Source organism: Camelus bactrianus, chromosome 12, assembly GCF_048773025.1.
Source record: "Camelus bactrianus isolate YW-2024 breed Bactrian camel chromosome 12, ASM4877302v1, whole genome shotgun sequence".
NCBI lineage: Eukaryota > Metazoa > Chordata > Mammalia > Artiodactyla > Camelidae > Camelus > Camelus bactrianus.
Genome location: NC_133550.1, coordinates 46,519,592 through 46,542,028, shown reverse-complemented (window position 1 = coordinate 46,542,028; position 22,437 = coordinate 46,519,592). Strand labels below are relative to the sequence as shown.

At 34.9% G+C, this 22,437-nt stretch overlaps 1 protein-coding gene across 5 annotated transcripts in view; it reads left to right on the top strand.

Moving 5' to 3' along the window:
• LRRIQ1 (leucine rich repeats and IQ motif containing 1) overlaps positions 1-22,437 on the top strand; it is a 171,022-nt gene that overhangs the window by 60,350 nt on the left and 88,235 nt on the right. For all 5 annotated transcript variants that reach the window (XR_012510795.1, XM_074375324.1, XM_045519400.2 and 2 more), the window contains exons 15-18: positions 5,699-5,878; positions 7,793-8,242; positions 10,804-11,014; positions 18,151-18,270. Coding sequence is in view for 4 of the 5 variants with exons in the window: in XM_074375324.1 (XP_074231425.1) it covers positions 5,699-5,878; positions 7,793-8,242; positions 10,804-11,014; positions 18,151-18,270 (961 nt within the window). In the remaining variant the exon portion in view is untranslated. The remainder of the gene's footprint in view (positions 1-5,698; positions 5,879-7,792; positions 8,243-10,803; positions 11,015-18,150; positions 18,271-22,437) is intronic.

Here is a 22,437-nt window from a genome sequence, read left to right as displayed (position 1 = left end):
GTTTTCACTAAATGAAATATTGATTCAGCCCTTGACTAGGAGGAGCCCAGCTGGAAAAACTAATGCTGAGATCTCACAGTGTCCTTATACTTCGTCTCCAGCATGAATCAACTCGTTACAGCACTGTCTAACATATTTATCATAGGCTCTCATAAGACTGCATTTGAATTCAAGCTCAATCCATGCACTACTAACTTACACAAATCTGACTACTGTTCCTTAAGAAAAATTAAGAAAAAATGTTTAAGTAGAACACAAACTCCAGTCTAGGTATTTATTATATAATTCAAAAATTTCAAGACATTGTCACACTCTTAAAGATCCAAGCAAACTAAATTTTTACATCCAAAAGAAGTTCAAAATATTCTGACTGAAATAAACTGGTTTTTTTTAAAATATAAAGATAATGAATATAACATCAGCATAATCTAAATGTAAAAATTCAAGACCTATTGACCCACATTCTTTAGAATTATTGTATGTAGCTAAAATATTGTACATAATGATATCTATATCAATAACCATGTCCAGAATATAGTGTTTGATGATAAAATGATTATTTTGCCCCTTGCTGATCTGGTGTCAATATCTCAACAGCTCCACACGATGCCAGCTGCAACACGTAGAAATAAATCTAATGTCCTGTATTATCTTTGAATTTATTTTTCAGTTCTTTGGTCATCTGGAGCAAAAATGCTTATTTTGTTAAATAAAATATTTGTGGTAAAATACAGATATGTCTCTTAGTCTGATAAAGCAAATTCTTATATTTTTGCCTCTTGGATTGTATTAGATTTTCTTAGTTAAAATCACTCTTCATTCTAACTATCAATTACTTCTGAATAGAAAACAGATTTTTTTCATATATTTGGTATGTACTCTTAATTTTTAGAGTTACAGGAATAGTCTTCTAAGAAATATTCATATCATTTATATAAAACCAATGGCAATGTTAACCAGTGACATATTACTGGAATATAACTGCTCAAGACCAAAATATCACTTATTTTAGCAAATTCTCCTGATACTGTTGATATATAGAGTTTGCTACAAGTTTTCATGCAAGCTATATTTTGGTAAATTTCAGACAATTTGCAAATGATTAGAATTTCAGAGGTTATTTTTTTTTAACTTTAAACCTGTCATCTCTGATTTTAGCATAACATGTTGTAGTCTACTTTCTTCCCAATGCAGTGATTTTATTCTTTAAGGTGCACTAGAAAGTCTATATACTAAAAATACAGATTCCCCTGAACCCACCAGTAGAGATCTTTGTGTAGCTGAATACTGCATTTTAAAAGGCATCTTCAGTACCACTGATGGAGTAGGTGAAAGACAGTCTCTTCAGAAACACCACCCTGCAGGGTTGGAGTCACACAGAGGGATCTAGCTTGAATTCCTGTCTCAGTGGATTTCGAGAGTGACTAAGAAAAAGAATAGGTGTGTTTGACCCTGAGGTTCTCATGTTAGCAACATGAGCATTGCCTTCCTTTTGCTGACACCTCCTCATTTAACCAAATTGAGACCTGAAAGATGGCTGCTCAGGAGTGTCTCATAGGGGTCACTGCATCTGCACTACCACTGTGGGTCCAGCATCCTGGTGAAAAGTTCTGTGCTTACAACAGCTTACTGAAATGATTATACCCTAGAAGAAAAGAAAATCAACTTTACCTAACTCCTAAGAAATCCAACTAATAACAAGATAATATACGTTATTAATTTTCCTTTGTAAGATACACCTGTTTCAAAGTCTAGTGCCTGTCATTGGCCCATCCCATTCCTTCTGCTAGTCAGGTCCACTCTGAAGACCAGGGTATCAGATAGAAATTTGCTTGGTGCCCAAAGAATTAGAACCGTTGGCTATTCTCAAGAACTATTTACATCAAATTATTAAAGCTTTGTATTTGCTCTTCTATAATTTGGGAAATTTAATCCAAAGAAACAGAACCAGTAATACAATCAGATCGTCTTTTTTAAGCTGGATGGAACACCAATACAGTCTTAACTTTCATTACCATTTATTATTACATCTCAAAAATCATTATTTCATACCTGACATTTTATAATTATAATTAAATAAGTTATTTTGACATTGCAGTTGTGTCTTGAAGAAAAGTTTACTGGGTGTTTTGATAAAGATTTAGAATTCACTAAGTTGAGATGGATCCACCTTGTTTGCCAAAATCCTGTCATCTCTCAAAAATAATTACTTGATTGACTGCAATTTTAGTAAAAAGTTTCACTTCATAACAAAATAAAAGAAAAGAAAGAGAGAAAGAAGAAAGATTGATTTAGAATATAATGTAGCTTCCTTACTACTGTAATAAAATGGCAGGGTGGAATATGGATAGTCAATTCTCCATTGTATTTTTATTATTCTCAGCTTCAATTTCAGAGAGTAACCTTCCCCTGCTTTGAAGAGAACCTCAGTTAAAGATTTCATGTTTTATTTGATATTATACTTTTGAGGTGAATACCTCTGATTACCTCATCACTTATTATGAATAAATGTTATCTCAGTGTAACATTCTGCTTTTGAACCATATCTTAAAGTGAATCTAACCAGAAACACAATGTATGCTGTTTGTTTAACCTTTTGTGGTAAATGTGGTAGGTAGTTTATGATTTGGCAAGCATTTCTAGCTCCAAGCCTCCTAAAAAAGTTCAAAATATGTGGGTTCAAATTTTCTTAATTAGTCTAAACTCTTTATTAGCAAAGCATTAAGCTTTTATCTGTTTCTTAATGTTGTAAAACATCTGATAATTACCCTGAAGAACCAAATCTAATCCTTTTAACACTTTCCCTATTAAATGTCTGTAAGGAGAAAACGAAAACGCATTACTTCTGGAGTGGTGGAGGGGTGATGGACCACTTCCTCCATTAAAAAAATGTAATTAAATGGATTTATCAATCCTGACTCTACAGTCTAGGTAGAAGAAATAACTGAAGCTAGGGCTCTGACTGGAGTTTTCCTTCTTAACTCTTAGTATTTTAGTCATCTTACCTTGCCATCCTTTATTTAGTGTTCAGGAACTCTTTGTTTTGTTTTTTAATTAATAAACTATTTTTTAGAGAAATTTTAGGTCAATAGCAAAATTGAATGCAAAGTACAGAGAGTTCCCACATACCCCCGTCCCTACACACACAGACTCCCTGTCAAAATTCTGCACCAAAGTGGTACACCTTTTACAATCAGTGAACCTACACTGACCCATCATTATCACCCGAAGTCCATAATTTACTTTGGGGTTCCCTCTTGGTGTTCTACATTCCAAGGTTTTGGCAAATGTGTAATGACATGTATCTACCATATAGTATTATATGGAAGTGTTGTACTGCCCTAAAAATCCTCTGTGCTTTGCCTGTTCATCTCCTCCTCTATTTTAACCCCTGGCAACCATTAATTTTTTTGTCTTCATAGTTTTGCTTTTTTCCCAGACTGTAATGCCATTGGAATCATAATACAGTATATAGCCTTTTCATATTGGCTTTTTCCACTTAGTAATATGCACTTAAGTTTCTTACTTGTTTGTTCATGGCTTGATAGTTCATTTCTTTTTAGTATTAAATAATATTACATTGCATGGATGTATTGCAGTTTGTCAGTTCACCTACTGAAGGACATCTTGATTGCTTTCAAGTTTTGGCTAATACAAATAAAGCTGCTGTAAACATCTGTGGGCAGCTTTTTGTGTGGACATAAGTTTTCAATTCATTTGGGTAAATACCAAGGAGCCTGATTGCTAGATCGAATGGTAAAAATATGTTAACCACCAAACTGTCTTCCAAAGTGTCTCTACCATTTTTGAATTACCACCAGCACTTAATGAGAATTCCCATTTCTCCACATCCTCACCAGCATTTGATGTTTTCAGTGTTTTGGATTGTAGACATTTTAATACAGAGCTAATGGTATCTCATTACAATTTGAAATTCCTTAATTAATGCTTATTTGCCATCCTTTCTTTGGTGAGATGTCTTTTAAGGTCTTTGGCTCATTTTTGAGACATTCATTTCTCTTAGTTTTAAGAATACTTTGTATATTTTGAATAATAGTCTTGTATCAGATGTGTCTTTTGTAAATACTTTCTTCTAATGTATGACATATTCTCTTTACAGTGTCCCTAGGAGCAGGAATTTTTAATTTTAAGGAATTTCAACTCATCAATAATTTTTTCACAGATATGTCTTTGGTATTGTACCTAAAAAGTTATTCCCATAACCAAGGTCATCTAGATTTTCTTCTATTTAACTTCTAGGAGTTTCAAGGTTTTGCATTTTGCTTTTAGGTTTGTGATCCGTTTTGAGCTAATTTTTGTGAAAGGTGAGAGGTCTGTGTCTAGATTTTATTTTTCATGTGGGTGTTCAGTTGTTCTAGCACCAGTAGTTGAAAGGATTATCTTTTCTTCTTGTGTTGTGTTTGCTCTTTTGTCAAAGATCAGTTTACTGTATTATGTGGGTGTATTTCTGTGTTCTCTCTTCTGTTCCACTGATCTACTTGTCTATTTTTGGCTGTTACCACGTTTTCTTGGTTACTGTAGCTTCATAGGTAAATCTTGAAGTCAGGTAGTGTTAGTCTTCCAACTTTGCTCTTCTCCTTCAAAATTAAGTAGACTCTCAGCATGTGTTGCCTCTTCATATAAACTTTAGAATCAGTTGTTGATATCCACAAAATATCTTGCTGGTATTTTACTGGAATTGTATTTTATCCATAGATCAAGTTGGGAAAAACTGACTTCTTGACAATATTGAATCTTCTTATCCATGAAGATTTTTCATGGGACGTTTTTCCATTTGTTTAGTCTTCTTTGATATCTTTTGTCAGTGATTGGTAGTTTTCCTCATAGGAACTGTTAGTTTTTCACTAAGGAGTTTTACCCATTCGAGAAGTCTATTTTGCCCCTGTGACCATCAATAGCCTTGTTAAAAGCCCAGGCTCGTCTTGTGAAAGGCTTGGGAAGTACTTCTAAGTGGCTAGGCTTGGTGGACCACTCTTGCTTTCTGACCTAGTTTTTCACAGCATTGCTCTTTTAAATTGATATATACTTTTGCCCATTTCTTATTTTTAATATATTATAATAGATTGTATTATATATAATATAATATATAGTGTACCCCTTTTTCTGAGTAAGTAAAATATATATTATATAATATATATTAAATATATAATAGATTTTATTATATTATAATAGATTTTTATTATAATCCTTGAATTATAATTCAAGGAGAAATATTATCATTTTGGATTTTTCAGATCATGAAAATCATGGTAATCACCACCTTGCTTGTTTTAGCCCAACTCTTACTATATTTTATTGAGACTCAATCAGAACTCATATGTATTTCTGAAATAAACAGCAACTTATTTTAATTATATTATTTTTAAAGGAGTGTGTCTGATACTGTGCTTCTCATAATGCAGCCTTTTATTTACTCGCAGCCCAAGTTTCCAACTGCTTGAATTTCCCATTTGTATTTTAGAAGAAAATGGTTAAATGTGTGTCAAAAACTCTAAAACTTACTTTGTACATGATATGATACCATACATTTAAAAAATTAATTTAACAGTATATTTTCTCTGCAAAATCAATAATGGCTTCTGAACTATACTCTGTGCTTATATTAAGTAATAGGCATGTAATTATTTTAGATATAAACTCTCCTTTTCAAGATTAATTATTTTCCTGTTTCCAATAGGCATTCTCTACTTAAAATATTACCTGCTCTAAGAATCCTCAATGATGAAATGCTAACCTCTTATTCAGAAAGTCACACTGAAGAACACTATCAACTAGAATTAGAGCATTTCCTGGTACTTTGTCGGTCCCAGATTAGAGAATTTAATTTACTAACTGAGAAATATATTACTGGAAAAGGGTAAGACTGTTATCTTTCCCTTGTTATAATTAAAAAATATAATGCAATTTATACATATGTTTAAAAATTATTCTCATTAATACAGTCATACTCTTTTGGATTAGTACAGTGTGTTTCAGGGATATTTTTGCTTTAAAAAAGAACTTCTAGGCACCATCTTTTTTATTATTTGAAATGTATTAATATGTATATTGAATATAATTTAAAACATAATTTAAATGTTAAACTAGATAAGAGATAAGATGATGTTAAATGTTAAATTAGATAAGAATTGAAAGCATGATGATGGTTTTAAGACAAGGTGCAAACATTCGGTTGGTTATACAATTAATTCAACAATTATTGATGGGCAAGACACATAATAAGCTAAGTATTACACTTACCCTTAAAAAATTCACAGATTACTTTAAGGGAAAATTAGATAAATAGTTACAACAGAGCAAGATAATTTTATAAAGCATATAATATTTATATATATATTTATAACATGTAAAGTATCATGTTACACATATATTTGTATATTAAGGTATTATAGGAATGCAGTAGAGAAAAGGAGTCATCACATGCATATATTTGGAAGGCAAAAGCTGGAAAGTAGAGTCCTAAAAGAAAAAAATCAACGGAAGAGAATTTCCCATTCCTCACCCTGAATTCTGGAAGCATTACAACTGATGTTTTTAAAACTGTATTTTCTAATTTATATAGCTCCAGAAAATACAAATTAAAAAGGAAAATTATTTTATATTTCACTTCTGATGAAACGGAGCTTCCAAATGTCTAGACTTAATTATTAGATTACATACTTAAATTATTGCTATTTTACTTTCATACATGCTTATTCTATGTGAGAGTTGGTTTTTCTATTTAAATGTTTTTGAATATAGTCTATTCAGGTTATAAATAAATGTTACAGCTTTAAAAATTGTTCCAATTGTTATAATGTATAGTTTTAAAAAAATACTAAGGTTTTTCACATTTATCTTTCCAGAAATCTAAACGTATAACAATCTACAATTTTTATATAAAGGTGACTCTTGACACTTCTTATACTGAAATTTAGATTCCTCAATTCTTTGGATAATTGATTGTCATTGCAACTTAAAGTTTCAATTTGGAATGGAAAATAGACTCTGTTCTTTATGTTTAACCATAAATGGTGGTGAATTCAACACCTAACCAGAAACAATTGACATCCAATATTGAATTGAACCTTTTCTGCATTATTAGCCTAGAAAATGAATAAAACACAAAATATCAAAAATATATCAGAGGAACCTATGCTAATGTCTAATAATTACCTTTGTGGACATATGAACTGTCTACCTCTACATTTTAGGAAATGATAGTTCCTTTCATTTTGTTTGGTGTAGTTAAATCCAACAATTGTTCAAGAGAATCACAAGCATTTATGTCTTAAAGTATTTGAATTCTCTTTGCAATGGATTCTTTTTCCAGAGAAATTGGGAATAAAAACTTTCCCATAGGTTCTTTGTTTAAAAGTCCAATACAAATATTTTGCATGGCAAAAGTCAACGTACAAAGTACTTTTAACTTTGTTTCATAAATAACTTCTCCAAATTTAGGCAGCCATGATTTCTCATGTTTGTGGTAGTAAAAGCATGGATTTTTCTCATTCATTTGTACCAAAAATACCTAGAATAAAAATGGTTCTAAAACTTCCAGACATTTTGTCTGGATTGATGGATTGAAATTAACTAAACAAATATTTTCAGATTTTGTTGGAAATGAGATCAATTTTAATATAAACAACCAGAAATAAATTTTTAATGAATGCTGTAGTAAAGTTTAATATTCATGTCAGGCCACACAGGGACATTTTCAAAACCTGTACAAGTTTTAATACCTGCTGATATAATTCTTCTTATTAAACATCCTCATTATTTATTTGCTCAGAAATATATTCACCTTGGATGCTGCAGAAAATCTCTGCCATTATTTTAAGAAATTGATGACACTTAGTAATGAATGTCGATGTGCACATGAACAAGGGGATGTGAGTGTCACCAAGAGAGGTGGATCAGAAGCCCAGCAAAATCATCTGGCTCCTACAAACAGTGACAGCATACTGCAAAACACAGTCCCTTACTCTTGTGTGAATGAACATAAACTGGATTCACCAGGTATTTCTGAAAAATGGAAAGAATCTGGCACTAGTCACTCCCCATTAACCAGCCTCTCCTTATCTGAAGATACTGAAGGAAGAAATCATTCAAAAATAGTAGGCGAGAAAAGAGAAGACATCAAGGCAAGCAGTATCCCCACCAAAAGAGTCCCATTCATGGAAACAGTCACGACAAGGTGTCTGCTGGAGAACTGTCAAAATGTTGAACATCCTGAAAAAATGTAAGATTTATAGATCATTTTTCTTTTGCAGTTGTATTTTATTATTTTTTGGCTTAGTCATTATTACCAAATGGTAACTGGGTAAAGGACTTAATCAGTATTATATTTCATGTTAATTCCCTTAATTATGTTTTTATGATATGTACAAGTTATTAACTACAGTGCAGATTAACTTGGTTGAATTTTGACAGGTTCTGGTTTAATTGACTATTTAATTTAAAATGAGTACGTGTGAAATTATTTTTTCTGCCCTCTAATCTCTAAATAATTAAAATGAATTTTAAGGAGAAAAGAAATAACCACATTATTCTAAAAAATACTATAAAGACTTCTCACATGACAGTCTTATGACATGCTTCCAGGGAAGGTCAGAAAATTTTCCCTGCGCGTGCCTTTTCTCAAATTCCTTCAGCTTAAAATAGTCAGTATGCCAAGGCACCATATTTGGGTAATGTTAACCAGGACACCCCAGATATTTCCTATTTGAATCCTATTAGCTCCAAACACTCCAGACCTTGCTCATGAAATTTCAGACAAATAACATTTAGAATTTCTTAATCCATGATAAATAAAATAGCCAAATGATAATAATAAGGAAGGATGAAGGACTGAAAATACACACATACCAAAAATCTAAAGAATAAAGGGAAAAGAAAATGTCTATCCACTTGCCGAACCTTGCCATTCAGTGATTCAGGAAGATTCACCGTCATTGTGTAGGTGTTTCCTAAGTATGATTTATATGTGTTCTTATGCTAAGGGCATTTTTATCATCATTATTTTTCTAAAAAAGAGATGATGATGATGATGATGACGACGATGATGATGATGGTGGTGATGACTGTTATAATCTGAGCTGTTTTTCTCAACATGGAGAGCACCCTCCATTAAGGAAGCCCTAAAGTCAGCTTCTCTACCTGCTTTCACTGCCTTCTGCATGATGAAAAGCATGGTGTCACTGAGGAAAGTTTCCCTCATCTATCTCTTTATTTTTTCCCTTGGGAAATTTTGATGATAGTGGGCCAAGGAATTCAAGCACTCAAAGACTAGTCAGCTTTACAAGAAAGTCACCATTCCAGTCAGTGAAACTTGTATGTATCTGTAGAGAAATAAAAGATGCTGTCTCAGGTTAAATGTGTTTTCTTACAAACCCTTCATTCTTTACCAGTTATACATTACAAATACATTTTCAGATGCTTTTCTTTATCACCTAAATACATATTATAGTGTCTTAAAATTCCCTAACTCTTTTTTGTTCAAAAGATGAAGGAATGAGTTAATGGTTAAATAACCAAACATGAATTAATTCCATAGCAAAATCTGCTAAGTTCTGTTTACCCTAGAAGGAGGAAAAGATTTGTTGAAATACATTTTTCCCATTTATTAGAAGTACGAGGAGTTTATTTTAAGCAAGAAAGAAGTTTTATCCACTGACTTTAATTTTCTATTCATAGCCAAATAGATTGAAGGATTTCTCAGGCTTTAGGTAAATGGTGATGATGATGATAACAACATTAATAACAATAAAAAAATAGTACCTCATTCCTTTCTAATCTCCCACAAATATATTTCTATGAGAAAAAAAAATGTATGGTCATGCCTGGCAGTTTATCACTTAATTCCACTTTGCCTTAAAGTCACTGTTATGAGGAATGAAAAAAAATCCATTGGGTTTGGCAATTATAAAATTATTGAAAACTGTTTCAAGGGAGCCCGAGGAAGGTGGATATGCAAGAGTCACTTGTCCTTTGGATGCCTTTTAAACTAAACTCGGAAGTTTGAAGGGCGATCAAGACAATAATTAGCACTTTGACTATACTCTGTATCTTGGTAATATTCCTGCAATAATCTGCGTGGGGAAAGGAAAACATACAAAGAGTTAAATGATCAAGCAAACTGAGAACCCACTTAAAGTTAATGTACATGATTAGTCAGACTTTGCTAGTGTTGCTGGGGGAGCCTGTGGGGATGTGAGAAAAACACAGTGTTGATTGATTCTGTACCTGAAACTGGCAAATAGATGTAGGCTGGAAAAATGTTAGAATTTACTACTGGGCTTGTAAGGGTGTGATTTAAGTATTTGTCCATGGGTAGGGAGCAGAGTGTAGCTAGCAAGACCTGATGGGTCCTTTTACAGTGAAGTGGGACCCTCCTTCCTCTCAAAACCTAATCTCTTCGCTGTGAACAAGGTCCCATCCTCTCTTGCCAACTCAACACTGGCTCCTACATTTGTCCCCCTCTTTTGCATTGCCACTCCCCCCTCCCCTACTGGTTCAGCATCTTCAGTATCATACAAAATCTCAGTAATACCTTCTTCCTTAAAAGAAACAGACAAAAATCCCCAGTACTCATACCCCTCTCTAAGTTACTGGCCCATCTCTCTTCTTCAGATTTGAAGGTTTCATACTATTTTTAATTCTGTGACTATTGTTAAAAAAATGGGTCTTATTTTTAAATAATGCTTTATATAGTCTATGTTTGTAAGTAAATATAGCTTATGAGGACCTCTTATCTACAACTGCGTCTTTACGGGTAATAAATTTTTTTTCTCCTCCAAATAGTGTGGCAGCTCTGGTAATCCAGGCATACTGGCGTGGTTACATTGTGCGCAGACAGGTTCATCTCTCTACAAAGCTACGTACTGCTGCAGTAGGACCCCTGACATCCCCGCCAAATTCCTGCATCGAAAATCAAACAATTTTAAAGAAAGAAGAAATAAAAAACACTGTGAATATCCTAGAACAGAGGGAGAAGGCTGCTATTGTTATTCAGGTTAGTTTTAATCTTTTGGTGAAATAATCAATCATGAGAGATGTATTAGTTATCTTTCACTGGGTTATTCTGTGTAACAGGCAATCCCCAAATCTTAGTGGTTTTCAAATACATGGATATATTTCTTATTCACGTGACCTGTAGGCTGCAGGCTGGCTGTGCTTCTGCCTGGTATCTAGGCTGAAGGAGTCGTCTATAATTTGTAAATACTGTTCTTATGACTGAGGGTCAAGCTGGACCACGCAATCATATTAAAACTTCCCTTCAGATGTGTCAGTTGCCACATTTGCCACTAACATTTGATTAGTTAAAGCAGGTCTCACTTGGCCTAATCTATAGCTATTTCTAGCAGCATGTTGAAAAATCTACTAAAATAATTGTTAAAGTCCTTCGAATACCCATTTAACTTAAAAATTCAGAAAGCAACCAGTGAATAGACTTGATTCAGCCTCACCAAGACCAGATTTCAAAATGACATTCCACCTAAACACATTCTTCCTTTTATTTATTCACTCATCAAATATTTTTTAAAACGTGCTGTTTGTCAAGCACTATTTTAGGCTCAGGAGACATAAATGGGAAGAAAACATACAAGATCTCTTCCCTCATGGAGTTCGTGTCCTGGTGGAAGAAGCAGACAAATTAAATAAGTACATAAAATAAGGTCTGGAAATTCATAGTACTACACCTGAATTGAATGATAATAACTAAAAAAAAAAATTTGTGTTTCCCTTTATTCATTCATTTAGTAACTATGACTTGACACAAAATTTTACTAGCTTACATTATTTGGATCTGCAGATAAATCAGATAATATGTTACTGATAAGTACTAAGAGGAAAGATAAAGCAGGGAAAGCAAGATAGGAGGATCAAAGGAAAATTAATCATGTTAGGCAGGATGGATGTGGAAGCCCAGGAAAGGTGGCACTGCAGCGAGAGATAAGCCATGGGACACCTGGGGGAAGAATATTCTAGGCAGCAGAGTATCAGATTCAAAGGCACTGATTTAGGACTATACCCGCAGTGCTTACAGAGCAGTAGGAAGTTGCAGAGTGCAGCAGCAAAAGTGGTAAGAAAGTCACATTCCAGAATATATGTGGACTTATCTTGGAGGTATACGTATGTACTCTGAAGGTTGAGCTGATGGTATTAGTACGTGGGGATATGGTTTTTGAAAGACAGGGAGGAGTCAGTGATGCCTCCAAGGTATTGGCAAAGGCAACTGGAAAGACAGCCTTAAAATTAAGTTGCTGGGTTTTGCCGTTAAAGCCATAAATTTCAAGAGAATTATCTTTGCTATGGTTCTAATGAATATTTTTAGTGTTTCAGTTGACTTAGCTTGGACTGTACTCCTCAGGGCAATGCACAGACAAAGCTGTTACTGATGCCTGAATGGTGCTGGGAGTGGAGGGAGGGCAATGGATTCAAGGAAACTCTGAGGAAAAGAAAGGAACCTCAGTTACCATCTCAAAATATTGTTCTGCTACATGGGGAATGAAAATGTCACACAGCCCAAACTCCCTCCTGTCATCAGTGGATGAGCAATACATTTTGTAGCATTGATAGTAAATGGATATTAAACTTTTGCTTCATTCCATTCAATAAAGCGAAGTTCATTACTTTATGATTAACAGCCTCGTTCAGTATCTGATATATCTGTTCAATGTCCTTTTGTTAAGTTTGTCTCTGTAACAAAGGTAAGCATAGTTCAGCCTTCCTTTGCAACTTAGAACAAGTCTTTTTGGACGTACATCATGGTACTTAAAATCTTGAAATCAACTCAACTTCATTTTCTCTTCTGAGTATAATCATCTGGTTTCTTAAACTACTCGTCTTAAAATGTGAATTCCAGGCTGCCTAACCATCCTGGAGAGCAGAGTAGAAATACCCTGGGCTTTAGAAGGAGCAAAATGAAAGATTTCCTGAAGGAGGTGGTGGAGACGGCTCTCTGCCCACCAAAACCCACAGTCTCTTCTTCCTAGCAGACATCAGTCTAGATATTCCAGCTTCCCTTGCACTTTAGTGTGGCCCTTTTTCTGAGTAAGTGAAACCTATGTGCACCACTTCATGTCTGGCCCATGAAACCTCCCTCAGACTTTCCTTCATATTCTTTTCCTTTTCTGGTTGGCTGAAATAAAAGTCTTTGGGGCTTCCTTGGACACTGTCTGTTGGGATTGCAGAGTTGCAAAGCCAGGATACCTGAATCACTTTTGGTAAGGTGCTGCTCAATGTCTTGTTCACCCTCTCAGTGCTTGTTATGTGATCAGGAAATAAATTATTGTTTTTGAGTTATTATACATTTTTGAATGTTTTTATTATGGCACTTAGCTTACCCTAACTAATACAAAGAATGTAAGATACAACTTGAGAAATAGACAGGGCTTGATGTAACTAGGTAAGAGGATGGAACCCAGGTATAAAGGATACTGGGAGTTAAACAACTTAGAATTCATATTCCTGGTATCATAAGAAGTTATAGTGCAACTAGACTACCATAAGGGGCAGAGTATAAAGAGAATATAGGAGGAAAATGATCAGAGATGCATGAACAATTTTAACAGGAAACAAATGTGTGATATGTTCTGGGATTGGGAGTTAATGGTAGTTAGAAAAGGAAAAGACGTCAGGTTTGTCTAATACAGACACAAGTCAGAATTGATAGAAGGCCACAGAATTGATTTGAATATATGAGAAAGAAAGATGTAGATCATAAAATCATAAATGAATTATGGGGAGAAAATTAAAACCTTGACATGAGTAAATAAGTTAGAAGAAAAATCTGAACATTACTTACTACACATTTTGAAAACTTGTTTTTATTGAAATATCATCGATTTACAATGTGTTAATTTATGGTGTACAGCATAGTGATTCAGTTGCACATATATATTGCTTTGCATACTTTTTCATTATAAGTTATTACAAGATGTTGAATATGATTTCCTGTGATATACAGTAAGACCTTGCTGTTTATCTATTTTATGTATAGTAGTTAGTCTCTCCCAGTTTATCCCTTCCCACCCTCTTCCCCCACTGGTAACCATAAGTTTGTTTTCTATATCTGTGAGTCTGTTTCTGTTTTATGAATAAGTTCATTTGTGCCTTTTTCTTAAGATTCCACATATGAGTGATGTCATACAGTATTTCTTCTTTCTCTCTGGGGCTTACTTCACTTAGAATGAGAATCTCCATGTCCATCCATTTTACTGCAAATGACATTATTTCATTTTTTTTATGGCTGAGTAGCATTCCATTGTGTATGTGTATATCTTCTTTATCCAGTCATCTGTCAGTGGACGTTTAGTTAGCTTCCATGTCATGGCTATTGTATATAGTGCTGCTATGAACACTGGGGTACAGGTATCTTTTTGAATTAGAATTTCCTCCAGATATATGCCCAGGAGTGGGATTGCTGGATCATATAGTAAGTCTATTTTCATTTTTTAAGGAATCTCCATACTGTTTTCCATAATAGCTGCACCAAACTGCATTCCCACCAGTAGTGAAGGAGAGTTCCCTTTTCTCCACACCCTCTCTGGTATTTATTTTTTGTGGACTTTTTAATGGTGGGTATTCTGATTGGTGTGAGGTGATACCTCATTGTAGTTTTGATTTGCATTTCTCTGTTACTTAGCAATTTAGAGCATTTTTTCATGTGCCTATTGACCATTTGTATGTCTTCATTGGAGAAACGTTTGTTTAGGTCTTCTACCATTTTTTGATTGGGTTGTTATTGAGTCTGTTATTGAATTATGTGAGCTGTTTGTATATTCTAGAAAGTAAGGCCTTGTCAGTCACATTGTTTGCAAGTATTTTCTCTTTTTCTGTAGATTGTCTTTTCATTTTGTTTACAGTTTCCTTTGCTGTGCAAAAGTTTATAAGTTTAATTAGGTCCCATTTGTTTATTTTTGCTCTTGTTTCTATTGCCCGCATAGCCTGCCCTAGGAGAACATTGCTAAGATTTATGTTGGAGAAAGTTTTGCCTGTTTTCTTTTAAGAAGTTCATAGTGTCTTGTCTTATGTTTAAGTCTTTAAGCCACTGTTACACATTTATATTACCTTTATTTCTCATAAACTGAATAGAGGTGGCTGGGACTTGAATTCTAACCCTCTGCAGATTCATGAGGGAGGTATCTACATGTGTCACATCAGAAAAATGCACATCATGCATCACGGTCTAGAACTTTGCAGAAGTCTTATCCCTAATGTGTTGGGCTGGATTATATATAAGGTATAATAAATCAATACTTTGTTCTTATCACTGAAGATCTGTATTAAAGAATTCCCTTTATACTCTCTTCTCCCTAGGTCTGCACCTTATCTTGATATCTTATCATTATGTTGGTATAAGAAAAAGGGGAGTGGGTACGGACACATGAGGAAGAGAAGATGATCTGACCAAAAAAGAGAATCAGTGGAAAGAAGGCTTGTTTCCCTAATGCTTAGAACCTTGCTAGAACAGGGTCAGGGAAGAAGGGCTATGAAGGGTGCCTCCCCAGCATGGAGAAGTTACACACCCATTTGTCGTGTCAGAGAGAAAGCCTTTTGAAAGGTAACAAGGAACCAAGAGAGAATAAGTGCCAGATAAAGAAATCAAAAAAGAGAGGAGTTTTTAAAAATCCCAAAATGAAGGGTACTATAGGCTGAATGTTTGTGTTCTCCACAAAATTCATCATATTGAAACTTAATCCCCAATGTGATGATATTTGGAGGTGGGGCCTTTGAGAGGTGAGTATATCATGATGGTGGAGCCCCCATGAGTGGAAGACTCCAGAGAGCTCTCTAGTCCCCACCACTATGTGCGGACACAGTGAGGAGACAGCCGTCTGTGAACCAGGAACCTGCTCTCAGCAGACAATGAATCTGTCAGTGCCTGGGTCTTAGACTCCCTAGCCTCCTCCGGAACTGGAAGAAGTAAATGTTTGTTATTTAAAAGCCACCAAGTCTATGGTATTTTTGTTACTCCAGCCCCTAAGCAGACCAAGACAAAAGGGGGAAAATCACAAATATTATGTTTCCCTCCAAGGTAGCTAGCTTACACATGCCAGTCACCCACAGCACGTGACATGCCCAGGTCTGTAATAACAGCCCGCCTACAGGGGACTGATAAAGAGGGCGGAAAGCTGATGGTGTTCTCCACCCTAGGCAAGTTTAAAAGAGAAAGTTCTCTTTCTCAGGCAGTACTTTTAATGATGTTCCTCATCACACAAAGATGTCCTCTCTTCTGTTTTTACCATTTAATACTGTTGAAATTCTTAATTCATATTAACATCCTTTCTCCTCAGATTAGAAGAGCTTTGAAATCTCTTGAGCAGTTGTAATTTATTCATAGCAAGTTAGAAAATAGTAGAATATTATTTCTATACTAAAATTCATGTTAAGAGGCAAAAATGATTTAAATTTAATTAACTATAGTTTTTGAACTTTCTGCAGTATTTAATTTCACACTTTTTTTGTTCGATAAACTAAGAAGTAAATAGAATTGTCAAAAACAAGGGGACAAGGAAATTGGCGAAATAATATTTAATGAATGCCTTCTATGTGACAATTATGTGTTCATCACTGTACATAAATGTATATACATTCTTCCTACTCCCTTTCCTGCCTTTGAGTCTATGCCAAAGGCCAGTGATGGTGGCTGACTCCCTTGCTGTAACCTGTTTTCTCTCACTTGTGCAGTCCTTGTTTATTTTCACTATGTATGTTCTTGTGTGTACACACACACACACACACACACACACACATACATAGATACATGCCCAACTAGAAGTGGGTCATCTTATGTGATTGCTTTGGGAAGCCTATTTGACTATCTCTCGTTGGCCCTCAGTTAGAAGTAGGGACAAGAAATAGAGAAGTTGGCAGTCATTGACCAAGTCTTAACCATTCTTGGCTAATTGTTGTGACTTGGCTTGCTAGGCTGTTTGCTGCAGAGATTGTGTGTGACTTCTACTGTCATATATGCTCTGACAATTATGTTTGTATATTCCTCTTCTCAATATAATTTTTTTTCAGAGTAACAATACCAATTTTATTACTAACAATATAATTACTGAAAACATATTTAAGGTAACTTTTGTAATTAAATTTATCTTTTGAGTGTATTTCACTAGGATTATAATAGTCAAATCTATTTTAAAGTCACTTTAAGTAACTTCTATGTAGTTATGCCCATAGCAGAAAATATATTTTTATATTTTCTCAGGAATTTCTTTTCATTTCATATTAATTTATTTTATGGTTATCTCATGCACGGGCACAATTCCAAAGTCAAATGTAAGCAAGGTGTATTCAGAGAAGTCTGTCTTCTATTGCTGTACCTTCTACCCTGTTTTCTACCTCTATAAGTAACAATTTTTAAAATTAATTTTATGCTTTATGCTTTCACTTTTCAAATATTAGCTACCGAATATACCTGTATATTTAAATATTTAGGTTTATATAATATATTTGTTTCTTATCCATTTTATATGGTTTTTCATAGATAAATGGAAGCGTGCAATACACACTTACTTCGCATCCTGGAGCTTACTCCCTACCCGTATATAACGATACTCATTTTTTAAAAGCTCCCACATTCTTGGAGTTATAGTTAGGAAAGCTTTTCCTACTCCAATTTTATTGATGAATCTGAATGTTTTTAATTCTGTTATATGTGCTTGGTTTATTTAAAGATGAAATTAGTTCATTGTTCAGGGCCAGAATACCAAGTCTCTAATATGGTCATTTATATATGTAGAAGTTTTCCTAAATGTGTGTTAGTTTATTTTATACACAATCATTTGAAAATTAGCAAAATTGGTTTTCCTCTGTATCTCTTTCTTCTTAATTTAGAGTGGGTCCTGGAGGAATTGTCAGATAATTGATTGGTTGACCTACATGTGCAGTTGAGGGAGTTTGAAAGATTCTTTTCTGCTTACCACAAGGAAAGTCTCCTGAGATTCAGAACTTTAGACACAAGCAGTCGTTCCATTTATCTTGCAGTTTTAAGTGTCACATAAAGTTCAAAAAACAGATTATTGAGCCATTAAACTAAGGTCTAAGATGTTTTATCTTCCTAATGGGATAACACAGAGAATCTGGTTTGGAGTTTGATCTATAACCTTGTATAACATGCTTTAAATTTTTGTTTAGGCAGTTTGGAAGGGCTTTCTTTTGCGAAAAAAACTGACAAGGGCTCTTGAGGCTATTAAGAATGAAGAATCTGAAGAAGAATATGAAGAAATAGATTTAGAAGATTTTACATTTGATGAAGTAAGTGCCAACTACAACATATAAATATGGTCTTAAAATATTTTAGTGTACTGTTTTGGATCTAAACCAGTTTCTAAGATTTTTATCCTCTTAATACTGTGTTGCAGATTTTTTTCAAATCACACTCAAAAATGTATGCTTCTAATTTTTTAAATCTGCTTCATCTATGGCACAGGCTTTTACAGTGTGTAAACATGGTTATAGAATATTACAAGAATTTCTGTGTATTCTTCAACCGGATTTACACAATGTTTTATCAATTATTCTTCATTAAGTATAACTCTAAGCTTATTTATGTCCTCTTGAGCAACCATTAGTAGTTCTTTGTTGCCTAGCAAAATGAGAACACTCTCCTTAAATTGTTACTGAAGTATTCCACAACAAGGCAGCAAACTCTAGAAACATCTTCGCCACTTCCACCAGTGGCGTCCGTATGCTCTAGCCACACTGAGCATCTTCTTACTGGACAGAGCACTTACTTGTATTTTACATCCTTAGTTCTGCACATTCTGTTCCCTCTTCTCTAGACAGTTAAATCCCCATCACCAACACTTAGATTAAGATATAGAATATATGACTATCTATCCCCAGAAGACTTCCTCATGTCTGCATAGCATTCACACCTCCATCATCATAGATTAGTTTTGCCTAGTTTTGAGCTTCCTGTAAGTGGAATCATCCAGTATGTACTCTTTTTTTTTTTTACATAATATTATGTCTGTGAGATTAATCTATGTGGTTGAGTGTAGCTGTATATTTACCATTCTTTGATTATACTACATTTTAATCTATTATTTGAATATACCACTGTCCTACTATTGTTGGATTATTTGTTACTGAGTTATTTCTAGTATTGTCTATTATGCCTAAAGATGCTATGAACGTTTTTGTACACGTCATTTGATGTGCATACTCAAATTTCTTTTGGGAATTGAATTTCTGTGTCATAACGTTTACCTATGTTTAGTAGATAGTACCTGATAGTATTCCAAAGTGATTGTATCAGTCTACAGTCCTATCAGCAAAATATGAGTTTCAGAGGAGTTCTATCCTCACCAACACTTTGTGTTTTCACGTCTTTTTCTCATTCCAGGAGATCTGTAATGTGTTTCTAGCTGTTTTAATTTGCATTTCTCTCATAACTAATAATGTTGAATACTTTTTCATATGTTTACTGGCCATTTGGATATTTGGATTTGTGACATGATCAACCATTTGTACATTTGTAAGTTGGGTTGTATATCTTTTTTCTTATTGATTTGTAGGCGTTCTTTATATATTCTGAATACAGAGAATATATTTTTCCTTGTTTTCCTTGTTTTTCCTTACAAATGTCTTCTCTAAATTCTGGAATTTACCTTTTCTCTCTTTATGGTTTACTTTGATGAACAGAATATTTCTAATTTTAAATTAAAAATAAGAGTTTTTAATCATTGTGACGTACAAGAAATTTTTACTTGCTCATATGTCATTAGGATATTCTAGAAACTTTATTATCTTAACTTCCAATATTTAAGTCTGTGGTTACATCTGGAATTAATTTTTGGCTGCAGTGTGAGGAAGGGGTCAAGATCCCCTTCAGACACACATATCTGGTTATCTTATGGGCTCAGGACCACTTGTTGCACAGCCAGTACATTTCACAATGGATGAGTGGAAACTTTGTTCGAATTTGGGAAACTGCGTGGATTCTCTTAATTTTTCTCATCATTCTGTTCTTATCCTTATGTCACTACTTTAATTAATGTATAATCTATAATAAGTTTTGTTATCTAGTTTTATAAGAGCTCCAACTTGGTTTTTCCTCTCCAAGAAAGAACTACTACTACTATTGCTACTGTTGACCTGTTTTATTTATGTATGAATTTTAGACTCATCCTGTCAATCTGCACAGTATACAGTAGGATTTTCTCTGAGATTGCAGTGAATCTATGAGTCAATTTGGGAGAACTGATATTTTTAGGATATTAAATTTTTACATTCATGAATGTAGACTAATTTCATCATTTATTTAAGCCACTTAAAATCTCTGCCCCTAATGCTCTGTAGTTTTCTTCATAGTGGTCTTAACACATTTTTGGTTAGATTTATTCCTAGGTATTTGATGTTTTCTGATATTATTTTAATTTTGCATACTGACCTTGTATCCAGAGACTTTGTTGAAAACACTTATTAATTTTAGTAGGTTATCTCTCAAGTCCTTTGAATATTCAAAAAGGTCTTCCCTTTTATTGCTTATTTAAGTCATAACAATAGTTGACTTTGGATTAAGTCCAGACTTTTCTTTAAGACATATCACGAAAGAGTTGTAGTCATATACATCTATGCAAACCTTTTTTTATTCCCTCCCAGCCAACAAATACTGAATGCTTACAATATGGCAGGCACCATGCTTGGTGCTGGGATAGGTACACAGACAGATATAATAGCCCCCTGTTCAGGAGATGCCAGAAATGCATTTGGATATTTTCAGTGAATTACATGCTATCAAAGAAGTAAATATAAAATTGTCTTAATAAATTAGCCTCAAGCAAACAGACTGGCTCAATCTGCCATGAAGTCACCTCTCTGAAATGTGATTGCATTTAACAAATCGTTAACCAAGGGGACACTGACAACCAAGAGTCAGTTTGCTTTAGTTTTGTTAAGCGTAGTTTACCTTAACTTTTTTAAGTGCCAAGAACCATGAGGGATCTGAGGTTTTATCCTTCATGGACAGCTTCCAGGTGGCATTTGTCCACCCCATAGGATGACTGAGAACGGGAGTGGGGAAAATACCCGGAGATGTTTTACGTGAAAGGTGCAGGATCCTGGGGCGGTCCCCTGCTGCCTTGATAGGCTTCTCAGTAAAGTTAAGGGAAATGACTGTCACAGCATGGTCACAGCCTCATGGAAGGAGATGGCAGACCAAGTGGTAAGTTAAATGTAAGGTGCTTGCAGAAGCTTGTGAGGGCCCTACAGGGGCATTTCTCTTATGGAGGACGGCTTCAGGTCATCATAAAGGACAAAAGGTCATTAATGTTCTTCCCTTCCCTGTACGTCTCAGAATCTAAGGTTTTCCTTTGAAAGGTACCGAATGGTTATTATCTATTACCTTCTTAAAATTAGTGCTTCCCATTTCAGTAGCTCTAACTTCACCTTTTTTCCCAATCATTCTCTAATCACACCTAGAACTGTCATCTGAAAGGGTCTGGAAGAAGACAAGCAAGTTCATTTTTATAAAACTTAACCAGGATTAAGTGTGTAAACCCTAAACCTCCTTTGCACCCTCAGGATGTGTTGATCATGCTGGCCTGGGACTACCTGTTAGAGAAAAGAAATATGCCTCATGCCCAGGAATGGTCAGGACGAATCCTGAGTTGTCGAGCTAGGTCTGTGTTGTCCTCCAGGCACTTCACGTTTTCCTGCTCATACCTAAGAAGTAGCGGCAAGAGTATGATCCCTTTCTGGGGACAGCCACATTAACTGATCAAATGGCGTTGTTAAGGTGTGTGGACAGAGAAGGAAGTGAGAGTGGTGAAGTCAGACCATCAGCCCACTGTTGAGTAGCTTTTGTGATAAAAGGCACATAGCTGTCAGGCTCCAATGGTCCAGAAAACTGAAAAATTACACAGACTAATTTCAAGGGCCAGTTATATGGCCAAAGCCAGCTGATAGATAACCTGAAAAGGTATCGAAAGTCGTTAAAGTCTTGAAAGTGTTACAAGGTCAGTTTTCCAAGAGCAGGCAGGAGCCAGAAAAGATCCATGCAGTGGGGCCTCCTCTGCCATAAGACAAGTGGGTAAATTTTGCAGAAAGTGCAAGTCTGGCACCCACTCTCCGCGTCAGAAATGCAATCAGACCTAATCAGTGACTTGCTTCTAGTCGGCTCATCAGGGAATGGGCCCTTATTATGGATATTCATGTGAGTAGTGAGAGCAGCTCTACGAGCAGCCGTGATTTGCTTCCCTGTGTAAAGGCTCAAAATGGAGTCTCTTTAGTCAGCCACGTGTCAGTAGTTTTCCACATGTCAGACCAAATTGTGAGGCCATTGGGTGCAGCTCAAGAGTCAGTAAGATAGGTTTCCGCTTAGTTGAACCATCTCTGAATCAGGCCCAAGCATTTAGGGGAACCAGAGTGAGCTGAGGTCTGTCCAAGCCAGCAGCTTTGGTTCAGACCATGGGATGA